At 49.6% G+C, this 12,704-nt stretch overlaps 6 protein-coding genes across 6 annotated transcripts; 4 read left to right on the forward strand and 2 right to left on the reverse strand.

Annotated features, from left to right (window-relative positions):
* Positions 1 to 108: 108 nt before the first annotated feature.
* On the forward strand, positions 109 to 511 carry PHYSODRAFT_335610 (hypothetical protein; the record flags this gene model as incomplete). Its single annotated transcript, XM_009533038.1, has 2 exons — positions 109 to 328; positions 402 to 511. The coding sequence occupies 2 exons, from the start codon at positions 109 to 111 to the stop codon at positions 509 to 511; spliced, it is 330 nt and encodes a 109-aa protein (XP_009531333.1).
* Positions 512 to 813: 302 nt separating this feature from the next.
* Positions 814 to 1,215, reverse strand: PHYSODRAFT_335611 (hypothetical protein; the record flags this gene model as incomplete). The annotated part of the gene is made up of 1 exon (XM_009533039.1): positions 814 to 1,215. The coding sequence occupies one exon, from the start codon at positions 1,213 to 1,215 to the stop codon at positions 814 to 816; it is 402 nt and encodes a 133-aa protein (XP_009531334.1).
* Positions 1,216 to 1,380: 165 nt separating this feature from the next.
* On the forward strand, positions 1,381 to 1,872 carry PHYSODRAFT_335612 (hypothetical protein; the record flags this gene model as incomplete). The annotated part of the gene is made up of 1 exon (XM_009533040.1): positions 1,381 to 1,872. The coding sequence occupies one exon, from the start codon at positions 1,381 to 1,383 to the stop codon at positions 1,870 to 1,872; it is 492 nt and encodes a 163-aa protein (XP_009531335.1).
* A 147-nt stretch (positions 1,873 to 2,019) lies between these two features.
* PHYSODRAFT_335613 (hypothetical protein) lies at positions 2,020 to 6,084 on the reverse strand (the record flags this gene model as incomplete). The annotated part of the gene is made up of 2 exons (XM_009533041.1): positions 2,020 to 3,186; positions 5,938 to 6,084. 2 exons carry the CDS (start codon positions 6,082 to 6,084, stop codon positions 2,020 to 2,022), a joined length of 1,314 nt encoding a protein of 437 aa, XP_009531336.1.
* Positions 6,085 to 6,395: 311 nt separating this feature from the next.
* PHYSODRAFT_512012 (hypothetical protein) lies at positions 6,396 to 6,800 on the forward strand (the record flags this gene model as incomplete). The annotated part of the gene is made up of 1 exon (XM_009533042.1): positions 6,396 to 6,800. One exon carries the CDS (start codon positions 6,396 to 6,398, stop codon positions 6,798 to 6,800), a length of 405 nt encoding a protein of 134 aa, XP_009531337.1.
* A 425-nt stretch (positions 6,801 to 7,225) lies between these two features.
* Positions 7,226 to 7,486, forward strand: PHYSODRAFT_512689 (hypothetical protein; the record flags this gene model as incomplete). The annotated part of the gene is made up of 1 exon (XM_009533043.1): positions 7,226 to 7,486. One exon carries the CDS (start codon positions 7,226 to 7,228, stop codon positions 7,484 to 7,486), a length of 261 nt encoding a protein of 86 aa, XP_009531338.1.
* Between the last annotated feature and the right edge of the window lie 5,218 nt (positions 7,487 to 12,704).

Raw genomic sequence — 12,704 nt, forward strand, 5'->3', positions numbered from 1 at the left:
GCATTCTTCTCATGAGCAACAAGTCCTGCAAGTAAACTCGTCGGCATCGAAAAGTACCAGTCAGCGCTAGGTTGAAGCAAGTGAGAGGTTCTTCCGCCTGGAGCTTCCATGCTGCAGTCTCGGTATCTCTGCGCCAAGGGCCGCACCGTAGATCGGCCTTCTCCTTGTGCCTCACTTTCCGATTCTCCTGGAGACGCGCAAGGGAAGCAAGACAACTACGACCAAGCGAGCAAAATGCTCTTCCGCATGACAAGCAGCATCGTCAAAACCACCGTGGACCACCCGACGGCGCTGAACACGCTCTCGAAATCGCTGTCAGCGAGCCTGGGTTAGCTGCGTTCGCTCTTTTTTGCTTTTGATCCAAGCAGCAATCTAATCTTCTACGTGCTCAACTTAACTAGCCGCGAGTATTCAGCCCCACCAGCAGCACCGGCCAGCCCAGAAACCCAAGGACAGTCGCGTGCAGGAGCCCACCCGGTCCGTCCCCACCAAGAGACCAACGCGCCCTTGATTCAAGCAAGACAATCCTGATACTCGAGCACAACGGCATCGACACTTAATTTTTTTTCCTATGCAAGTCGTGACCAAGACCGTAGCTCATCTTTAAGGGGAAACCACTATTGTAAACTCCATACATAATGCTATCTGTTGTGCCACCTACTAGTCATCTATCCGGTATGCAACAAACAGTCACTGTGCAAGGCAAAACAACTTTAATTTTCAACTCAAATACGTCGTGCTGGCCACTCCAACGTCGCTATGGCTTCTCCACGCAGTTCTCCATCGTTGGTCCCGTCATCTCGTAATGAAAAACTAGTCCTGGCCCTGCTTGCTCTCCAAGTACTCGTCAACTGCGAACTTGAAGCAGTTCCAGCGTGGTACTCGGAGCTTGCCATCGTCGTCTGTGTAATACGCGAAGACGTCTCTGAGCTTGATCTTGGCGTATTTGTACTCGATTTGCTGCGCTGCGTCCCAATACGAGCCCACCTCGCCAATCTTCATATCGAACAGCCCCTTTATGATTGATAAATCCGAGGCGCGTGGGAAATCCACCCTGCCTACCACATAAGCGCGGTTGTATTTGCCCTTAGCATCGTGCGTCGGTTCGCCATACAGCGGGAAGCACCAACCATAACTCTCATACACCAGCCATCGATCGAGACCTTCGACAGATTGGATAGTTGGGGCAGCTGATATTCCAGTAGCGTCCGCCATGATAGCTCTTCTCCTTCTTCTCCTTCTTCTCCTTCTTCTCTTTCTTCTTTTTCTTTTCTAAATGTGTTCTTCAATCAAGAAATCTTCTCGTTTGTCACACAAGTGAATAGTGACATCCTCAACAATAATAATAATCGCCGCCATTTCATTTCATTTCGCACAGTGATGAAGGTGGAAGAGGGTCAAGAGGACACGGCGCCTGCCGCCGCGACGACCCCCGCGTCGGCGGGCGAGACGGCGCTGTCGGAGATGAACGCGGCGTTCGCGAGCTGCCTGTCGCTGGTGTGTCCGCCCATCCAGTACCCGCCGCACTGCCGCTTCAACCCGGTGCGGGACGCGGCCGACACGGCGGAGATCGAGGCGCGGCTCGAGGAGTTCTTCCTGCACGCCAAGCAGCTGGAGCAGCTGTTCCTGAACGACACGGCGGACACGCTGGCCTCCATGAGCCTCGAGGCAGCGGACGCAGACGCGGAGCTGGCTGCAACCGCCGCCGCAACAGGGCGACAGCAGCAGAGCGAGCTGGAGCTGGAGATCCTCAACCTCGAGGCGGAGCTGGCCGAGAAGAGCGACCTGATCGACAAGTACACGGACGTGGTGCGCGGCTGGGAGGGCAAGTTCAAGCGCATGGACCACCGCATGTCGCCCGACAGAGAGTGAGCGAGCAGGTGGACCCTTAATTAAAAGATACTTCCTTCTTAGAGAGGCGAAGGAATGGCTGCATGTTGTGGATAGTATTTTTCTGCTGACGTCGTAAGCCGTAGACCATAACGGTGCATACCTGTGATGAACTGATGTGCAGGCAGCTTACTGGAGCGGCTCCCAGGCCTTGAGCAGCACGGCGGTCTGCTCCGGGCTGCGGACGGCGATGCGCACGTAGGTGGGGAGGTTGTAGCCGGGCTTGCCGCTGCGCACGGGCACGCCGTGCTCCTTGGCGAGCTTGCAGGCCTGGTCGCACGTCTCGACGGACTTGGTGTCGATCCAGATCCAGGACAGGAAGGACTTGCCGAAGAACTCCCACGTGGGGAAGCGCTTGGAGAGCTGCTCGACGGCGTTGGCGCGCCACTTGGGGGTCACGTCCCACGTCTGCTGCAGGTAGGCGTCGTCCTTGACCACGGCGGACACGAAGGCCAGCGCCATCGAGTTGACGGACCACGGCACCTGCTTGCGCTTGATCTCGGCGGCGTGCGCGGGCGTGGGCGCCACGACGCTGCCGATGCGCAGCCCCGTGCACGACCAGATCTTGGTCCAGCTCGTCATGACCCAGACGTTGATGCGGCGGGTCTCGCTGAGCTGCTGCACCCACTCGCGCTGGTGGATGAGCGAGTCCTGGCGCCACTGCGGGCCCACCCACGGCTGCATGCTCTCGTCGATGATGATGGTGTGGTCGTCGGGGCAGTGGGTCTCAATGTAGCTCTTCATCTGCTCCACGTCCATGTAGTCGCCCGTGGGGTTCGTGGGGTTCACGAGGCACGTGAGCGCGGCCTTGGGGTCGTTCCACGCCAGCGTCTCGCGGCCGTCGGCCTTGCTCGAGCGCTCGTACTCCTTGTACTGCGTCAGGGTGCCGCCGGGGCGCCAGCCGCCGGGCTGCACGCTGCGGATCACGAGGTCGATGAGCTCGCTGGCGCCGTTGCCCATGAGCAGCAGCGGCAGGTCCTGCTGCCACGTCTCGGGCCACAGGAACTCGGCCAGGTGGCTAATGGCCGGCTGGAAGTCCGCGGGCGGGTAGTGGTGCACCGTGCTCATGGCCTGCGTGGCCGCGGCCAGCGCCTGCGCGGGCGTGCCCAGCGCGTTGGTCGTCACGCTGAAGTCCTCGGCGAAGTTGGCGAGGAACTTCCAGTCCTGGCCGCCGTGGAACGTCTGCGTGGCCGAGTCCCACACGGCCGGAGCGGAGGAGGAGGACGAGGCCATGATCTTCTCTTGACTTGCTGCTTGCTTGCTTGGTGCTTGGGCACGTCGGCGAATGGTCACTGCCTGCGTCGCGTGTTTGCAGCACGTATCGTGATATAGAGGAAAGATAGGGTTTGATAGCGTTTTGATGTCTTTATATGCTTATTTGTCTGTATAGTGATCATGTGCAAGAAATGAAGAAAATGATATCGAAGTGGAGAGGTTTCGCTGCTAGTTTTTTTTCTTAGCAATAATGCAAGGAACCAGTGCTTGTTTTTCTTTCTTATCAATTCAAGAAATAGTAGTGTTCATGTTGGTGCTGTTAGCACCTTGGCGGCATTACTAGAGGAGCAATGCATGTTCACTAGAAAACTTCATTGCAACCTCGGCTTTGTTGTTGCTGAGCCCCGGATAGTGCGCGTGGAACCATTTTAGGATCCTTTCGACGACGACACGGAACACCCACGCCCCGGAGAACGATGTTCATGGAGCCACATGATAGTATTCATGTTGCCACTGCTGGCAGCGGCGTCCATGTCACGACTTTTGAACGAGTAGGTGACGTGTTCGTACATCCATTTCAACACGTCTAGGTGGCCGCATCCAGGGGCAGCCGCAGGTCTTATGAATGGTGCGCCTTGGTAGCACTTGATGGAAAACATTTTCATATAGCCACTCCACCAGTTCTAGGTTGCCACTGCTGACCGCGCTAGAGTCAGGGCGAATGGTGAGCAGCATACGTGATGACAACTTTACTACCTCCAAGTGCCCGTTTCGGGCAGCTCCCTCCATTGCTTTCGTCGAACACGTTAAGAGGTTCTTCGAGTGCAGCCATTCCAGCAGTTTGAGTTGTCCATTTTGGGCTGCATTGTCGAGGCTTCAACCGAGCAATCTACTTCTTCTTTGACCGTATGCAGCCACTGCGCGATGTTAGTAAGGTGTCCATGCGCAACAGCTTTACTCATTGGACTGCACTCCATGGTACACGTATCCGTTCGTGCGCCAAATATCCACTGCAGCACCTCGAAATGTCCGTGTTGCGCCGTCAAACCCAACAGCGCTAGGTACAGTTCCTACAGCTAAGCTAAGCTAAACTAAGCTAAGCTTTACCAACTAACATGAATAGCGAGGCCGCATCAGGGGTCGGCCAGCGATCACCTACGAGTTTTAGTCAAGGTCCGCTCCAATATCCAAAGTATCACCATCGTCAGTGGAACGCTAGAAGATGTCGTTCACGTAGAAGTAACCTGAGCTGAATAAGTGATTCGAGCGGCGGTTTTAATTAGGATGTTTGAGTTTATCAATGGCGGTGAAAAGTTAGCTAGCCAATCCTATTCCAGCATTCGCGAAGCCCTTGCATTGCTTAGCAGCCAATCAACGTCACTCAACCACCACTTCCGCGTTAATGTAATCGGCTCATTCATTGCTTGTTACAAGCCGCAACATTTTGTTAAGTCACAGGTCGAAGAGCTGCCAGTAAATTGTAACTAAAAAAACGGGTATCTTTCTTTCCGAAATACGGTATTAATACTTAATAACTTAAACAATTACCATACATATAACGGCTTCGAATTGCTAGCACAGCCGATACTTTCGTGACTTGAGAGTCCTTGGCCAACTTTTTGATCGATTCCGAGTTGCTTAACGTCTTGACAAGAGTTGGGTTGCTTTCCACTGCCGTCTGCATCTTTTTCACTTCGGGCATCTTCTCCAACGTGTTCACTATTTCCGAATTCTGGCGCGGACTACCGACGTTGTTTCTAAGGCCAGAGTTCTTCCTAAGAAGTGTTTTGAATCCCGTGGCAATCGAAGTCATCCTTGCGCTCCGACTATGTAAACTCTTCACTCTTGGCGTCGTTTTGCCCGTAAGTACGCGGTGGCTGCTCGTGTGGGAGACACTGGACTGCCGCTTGATCGCGACAATAGGATTAACGTTGGCAGCAAGTACCACCAGCAACAGTAGAATAAGGCAAGTCAGGTGCATGCTTTCCCTTTTTTAAGACTTCTCCGCTCCACTACATGAATGTATTCCGTTATGGGAAATGTGGACTCGATTCCGAGATGGACTTGCCAACGAGCCAGACTCTAGAGACGGATTTGGAAGCACAGCCTGTCCTGAAAATCTTTCTGTGCTTGAGCTCATCATCAAATGCGTTATGGTCAGCGGACGTAATCGATGTCGCCTGCATCGAAGTCGCATCGGTACTCCTCCGTATCTGTTGCTGTGATTTTGAGGGGGGGGGGGGGGTAAGAGATCATCTATTTACGTTTAACGAGAAACTATAGAGTCCTGGAATCGCTGTAGGGTGTTCCGAATCGAATAATGATCCTGCAACCCCTTTTCGCTACTACTGGTCTCGTTCTCTAACCTGGTTCCTGTTGCTGTGATTAACAGAGTAGCATCGGCGGCTTGAGACCCTTCTACCGTGGGTGTTCAAGTAGTGGCGAAAGTTTTACATTGCTGAAGGCAAGCAACTTTAGTCCCCACTGGTATTTTTGCATTACATGTACTCTATCCGCTGCATCTACCGGGGCAATGCCGGGCGCCATCCAAAATTTCGTTATGACATTGCGAGAAGTATTCATATGGAGATTGCTGCTGCGTTGGCGACAAACATGACATCATGTTTTGCGTTATGGCAGCCAAAGCATGCAACGCTTATACACGCTTCAAAGTCCCAGTCGGTAGGTAACTCAGCCAATTAGAACGGTCGAAAGAGGATCATGATCCGAGCAATGCTCGGCGAGCATGATCCAGTTAGGAACCAGCCTCACTTTTGAAAAGGAACAGACATCAACACGCCCCCCCAATACTCCATGAACTTCAAGACCTACTTTGCAGTCATCTTGGCCGTGGTTGCCAGCTCCATGTCCGCAAATGCCGCCCAATCCTGCAGCGGTATCGCGTCCTGCGCTGGCGTCGGCACGGGCAAGATCGAGTCCTGCTGCGCTTCGATCAGTAAGACCGTGGACTTCGGCCATTGCTGCGACGAGAGTTGCAAGTGGGGAACTCTTTGCCCGTAACTCTTCCCGACACTGACCCAAAGGCGCCTCGCATTTTAATTTTTTTTTTCAAATTTCAGAAAGATTAGAACTAAATTATACTTTCGAACTTCTGGCAACCAAGAGTCAGTGCCACACAACCAGAATCACCCCGCATCCAGCACGGCACCATGGCCCCCCGCACTTCCCGCACCACGTACACCGCCCGCCCGGGTCGCAGCCCCCTCGCCACACCCAGCCCCCACGAGTATTATGTTTCCTCCAACGCGCTCTTCACTTTCAACTCTGTGATGAGCGCGTGCGCGACGGAGAAGGGCGCGCTGGAGTGGGCGCAGCGAGTGGGACTTCTGGCAAGCGCGCCTCTGTGTCCTACCTGCACCAATGGCATGACGTTGTACGTCGCTGTGAAGCGGACGCGCTGGAGCTGCTCCCGTACGGGGTGCAGTCTGGAGAGAAGCGTGCGGGCCTCCTCCTTCTTTGCCCGGTCATCAGCTCCCCTCTCGAAGCTGATCAAGCTGCTGTTGTTCTGGGCGTTCCAGCACCCAGTCACAACGGCAGCACAGCAGGCGGAGGTGTCGCCGACAACGGCAGGGCAGTGGTATGTCTATGTCCAGGACATCTGCACCGCCGAGATGAAGCGGACGTTGCTGAAGGTAAAATCGTACATTATTCTGTTGCTAAATATTATTTTGTAAGTAGTGTTGGGTTGTATTTTTTAACGGGTTGAACAATGATGTTAAACTGCTAGATCGGAGGGGTTGGGCACGTGGTCGAGATCGACGAAACGTCCTTGAAGAAGAAGCAAAAGTACCGACGTGGTACCCGCCACCCAGACTTCTGGGTCTTCGGCGGAGTCGACCGAATCACTAAAAAGTGGTTCGCTCGTGTCGTTTATAACGACCGGACGGAGCCGACTATGTCTGCTTTGATTAAAGCTCACATCAAACCTGGGAAATGACTGTATAACTGCGTATGATTTGACAAGATATCTAACTCTTTATGCATGTTTATCAGTACTTTGATTGTCTCCGATATGTTTAAGGCGTACGTGACCCAAGTCCAGAGTGGGCGCAACAAAGGAAAGTTATACACCCTTACCAACAACAGACACCTGCGTGGGATGCGGTACCAACACCTGTGGGTAAACCACACGAAACACTTCAAGGACCCCACGACTGGCGCCCATACGAACCGCATCGAGGGCGTCTGGGAGGTGAAGATCAAGCAGCGCATCAAAGCTGCTCGTGGTATGCGGAAAACAGTGGTAGCTGGCTACCAAGACGAGTGTATGTGGCGCACGTGGTACTTCGCGGAGAAACCTGCAAAGAGTCACATTTTCCAAGGGCTAGTTACTGGCATTAGGAAGTACTACGAGATCTAGTTAAATCAATACAAACTGGGATGAAAAGTTCTGAAATTTGAAAATTTTGAAATGCGGGGCACCTTTGGGTCAGTGCCCTCTTCCCCGAAGAGCGTCTCCCTTCGACAGTTACAAGCCTACCTCGGTGCTCGTCTCGGTGCTCGTCCCGGTGCGGTGAATAACGTTTCAATACAGGAACCATGTTTTGCGTTTTCAGATTTATAGCTCACGGTATTTCTTACCTGGAAGTAGTGGACTCGTTGGCTTGGTGGTTCCACGGGGCTAACGGGACGGCATACCACCGCAGCAATAACACACGATGTACTGAAGGCTAGTGGCGAGTACGCGACAACATGTCGAAACGTTACCGATGGCCTTTAATGCCTCGACTGAACTAATTGCAATACCAATATTGCCAATACAACTTGGCTCAATGTTATTTTAGCTATAAGAAGAAACACACGCATTGCTAAGTTAAACAACGCAACAAGCCTTCCATTATTGAGTGACTCTGTGTTTTTCAGGAATCTTTTAGCTATAGCGTGCGGATTGCGTGAATATTCGCAGTTCAAAGAACTGTCGATTGGGGAAGGTTGTTGGATGACATCGAACGACATTCACGCTACATTCGTCACTTCACTCCCGTGCGGATGAAATCAAACAACATTCACACAACATCATCCAGAACTCAATAGAATTCGGTCTGAATTACACTTACAGCTTTTGATAGATGCCTATTCGCCTCGGAGCTTCTTTTCCTTCTAGATTGATGCCAGGTGCCACCAGAGGAGTGGAGCTCCAGCACAAACATTTTATTGTTCGAAAGAATGCAATTCTTGCTATTGCACAGATAACGTTATGTACATGTACGTTGTCCGTCACGACCACCGTTCTCAAATTGCACACCGCCGCACTCTGATGCGACGTCAATTATATGCGCTGGCCGCACACAGACTTTGTCCGGATCGCCTGAATATCTAACAACAACAAAAACTCCCAGCTTCGATTCGTCCAATTGTGTTATTGCCATTTATCAAGTATTAAACTGAACGTGCCGCATTCATGTAGCATTAGGATGATCTGAACTAATATCGGTAACAATGTACTTTGAAGTTGTTTTAACAAGAACAGGATAAAGTAGAAGATTATTCTACAGTAGTAAATGGGCTCGGTGGATCTCTGCGGGTCGCAATGTACAGCTTATGCGAAGTTGTAGTGGAATGTTTTATCTAATCCATCCAGACACATTCCAATGCGTGTGGGGATTCACACAATATCAGCCTGCCGACAATTTAAGTCACGGCAAACTTAGGTGACCAAAAGATTTTTAATAAATCTCTATGCATGCAGAAGAAAATCTGTGTCTGAAAGAGGAGGGTATAAGTTATGACCCAGGACTGAACAGATTGAATCGATAGCTTTAACACTAATGAAATGAGTGAGTACTATGTTGAGTGCTGTGGAGCCGCATGCAGTTTAATACGATGCAGTGATGTGGTAATGACACCAGTTGTGCTCAAGGTCAGCATCGAGGCTTCTAATTGTCACAGACGCCATTACTACGACGAACAACGTACATGTACATAACGTTATCTGTGCAATAGCAAGAATTGCATTCTTTCGAACAATAAAATGTTTGTGCTGGAGCTCCACTCCTCTGGTGGCACCTGGCATCAATCTAGAAGGAAAAGAAACTCCGAGGCGAATAGGCATCTATCAAAAGCTGTAAGTGTAATTCAGACCGGATTCTATTCGCAGTTCGAAGAACTGTCGATTGGGGAAGGTTTTTGGATGACATCGAACGACATTCGCGCTACATTTGTAGCTTCCCCTGCCGGCGGATGACATCGAACGACATTCATGCTACACGGGACCATCGGCACATCATAGATAGATAAAGGATATTGAAGCCGACTAGAACAAATAATAAAGGTGCAATTGTGTATATTATAGCTATTTCTAAGCTGTGAGATTCCGAACACTGAAGCTCGACAAGAATGCAATGATTTCTGTTTTACAACGACTGGGCTTCGACCCAAATTAGTGAATGTTGTTTGATGTCATGATCTGCTATGAGTCATAACTTATACCCTCCTCTTTCATACACAGCTTTGGTGTACTACAGCGACGGTGAGTGCAAGACGAGTAACTTATACCCTCCTCTTTCATACACAGCTTTGGTGTACTACAGCGACGGTGAGTGCAAGACGAGTAACTTATACCCTCCTCTTTCAGACACAGATTTTCTTCTGCATGCATTGTTTCTCAGAGAGAGATATTAAAATTGCGACGCTTGCTTACATCGTCGGATATCTCGTAGCCAAGTAAGTACTTAAAAGTAAAACAAGCAGCAGACTCCGCGCGCGCAATTTCCCGTTAACATTAGCAAAGTTGTGCTATTCACATTGGGAAGGTTTTTGGATGACATCGAACGACATTCACGCTACATTCGTCACTTCACCCCCGTGCGGATGACATCAAACAACATTCACACAACATCATACAGCAATCGATCGAATCGGTCTGAATGACACTTACAGGTTTTGATGGATGCCTATTCTTTTTTTTCCTTCTACTGTAGATTGATGTCAGATGCCTATCCAAACGTGCACGCTGTCATATATTATTGCTTCCTACAAACATCGTTGTTGTTATCAGCGATGAAGTTGAAGCACAATAACACTGAAGTAAGAAATGCTTTGGGATAATGTGCAGAGTTGATATTCGACAACTGTTATGGGTCTCGAGATAGTTGCACCCAGTTTACGACTTGATCTAATCTTTCGTAAGATATTAATATATTCGCTGGAAGTGGACCAGTAGGTACTGCCCAGTACGCACTATCTCATATTGGCTCATATTATTATAGGAACTCGGATAATTGCAGATCTAACTACAACTGACAAACGGCTTCCCCAGCCCCGCGAGAAGAGCAATAGAAGTCGTCGGGACGCACTTAAAGATGAGTAAGATAAGTAGAGTCGCAGACAGCGGACGTAACCCATTATGTCCACATGCTGGGTTTGTGATAATCGGTATGAAACCAACCGCACGTCCTGCTCCGATATCAGATACTGCAGTAGGAGATATCATCTAATATATTAGGGAATCTTATGCACCGCAAGGTCCCGATTCGCAGACCTATTCGTCGTGACTTTCTCTACAAAAATAGCTAAATATATGACGCAGGCTATAAGCCTCGTGAATATACCCTAAGTACCTAAACGTACTTAGGCTCTGGGCTAAATTGAATACTTACACAAATCGCAATGTTCTTTTTTAAAATCATAAATCACTCAGCTAGATGATTAGCTGAAAAATATTGATCTAACGAGCTACTGTTCCCTTTTCTTGTCCTTACTAATTTTACACCTTAGCCTGGTGCTGGGTTAAGGCGGCGATATCGGTGTGATCTCGGTCATGCTTTTACGATACCGCATCAAGCCCACGGCTCCAGCGGTTGATGCTGATAATCGCGGGGGTGAAGTTACTTATAAGTCACTACATATTATTTATTTAAAAAAGAGTGGCTGCAGCGCGGCGGCGAAGAAACCCACCGCGCGCCACAGCGGCGAGTGTCGAGCTCCGATGAGCGGTCGACGAACAGCCGGTTCTGCACCTCCTACAGGAAATGACCCGGCAGCGACATATTCTCCCGTTCGCATCGGTGAAGAAGCCGCCAGCCTGGGCACCATATGGAGCTCGAGGTTACGGAGCTCGAGGTACCAAAAATAGGCAAATGGGTACATGGACCTAAAATTGAATCACCCTAAATTTTGGTCGGTTTTCTGATCTAAGAAAACAGTCCAGATAATTGCCGCTAGATGTCCATCGGCAAAGTACCATCTTAATTGTTTATAAAAACTCAGACTGTTGATTATACCAAATACTTAGCCCGGTGTTTATACTGGAAGCGTCGATCTGCGTTGTACTCAACAGCGTTTAATTAGTCGAACGGATAATTTTCGTCTTGATCCTGGCCCGACAATTTTATTAAGGTTCGATCTGTTCAACTTAATAGATCTACAGTTCCGAGTGTCATCACTTCAACGGGGAGAGGGGGTTTCTGTTGCGGCTTCAAATAATCAGATACAAGCAGCTTTATTGCAATCCCAGAAATATTATTTGTTAGATTAATGACAAGGCATTAGTTGCTGCGTAAAGAAGTAGGCCGTGAAGTACCACCTTTTCGTTATTTCCTCAGTAAAGTGAGTATGCTGACACGTATATGATAGCAAGCTTGGTTTGCATGTAGATCGCATCGAATTTCCATTTTCAGCCATTGCTACAAGTCGAGCTGGAACTCATGCAGTCCAAAAATGCACCTCGGTTCAAAATGAAAGATCTTTACATTCTTCACATGCTTTCCTTAGTTTAACCCGGGTATGTTCCAGCAGGAATACATCGATGTGCAGGAATGTATAGCTTTATTGTTCAGGTCGGGGACATTTATTTACAAGTACCTCTGAAACACTGCTGGCCTCCAATTCGTAGATCAAAGAATCTGGAGGAATATGTAATACTGACAGCTTTCGGAGGACAATAAAGGTGGCGCTAGATAACAGTGCGACATTATGCAGGCTGACCTTGCTTAGATCTCACAGCTCAGCGAGACCAAGGATGGTGCCAACGCCTCTGAATATGAAAAAAAATGCAGATCGTGGCAGAAGTTGCTGTCATGTTCAGATTTTTTCCACACCAATTCGTCCTCACACGGTGGTAGTGGCTCAGCATCGAACTCGATGCGCCCTCAAGTTGGCCCATCAGCGACCTTAAGCTTCCTGCATATCCATCGATTGCAAGTACAGTGCAGTATTGTTTTAGCAGCCGTGCCGCATCGTGCAACTTTCCAGACTAATCTCAAGATCAGCAAATGTGAAAATTTAGGGTGATTCAATTTTAGGTCCATGTACCCACAGTTAGTGCTGTTTGCAAACGCGTTTGTACGTTTGCTGCTCTATCACTAGCAGATCAAATTAATGGCCACTGGTGCCCGTTATCGAGGGGTCACTAAGAACATTTCGCGGACTTTTGAGCTAATCAACGTACTTTCCTTCCTTCCTTCCTGCCACTGAAATGTGCGCTGATGCCTAGGCAGAACCTTTTTCCGTGTTTTGCTCGGAAACTTACCGGAGGAGACAAAAGAAGAAAAATCCGTGTATTTGAAGATTTAGCGCTGCCAGGCTAACTGCTCAACTGAACCTGCTGGGAAAACGGATGAAGCCAGCAATTTGTTTCA

Source organism: Phytophthora sojae (genome assembly GCF_000149755.1).
Source record: "Phytophthora sojae unplaced genomic scaffold PHYSOscaffold_6, whole genome shotgun sequence".
Taxonomy (NCBI): domain Eukaryota; phylum Oomycota; class Peronosporomycetes; order Peronosporales; family Peronosporaceae; genus Phytophthora; species Phytophthora sojae.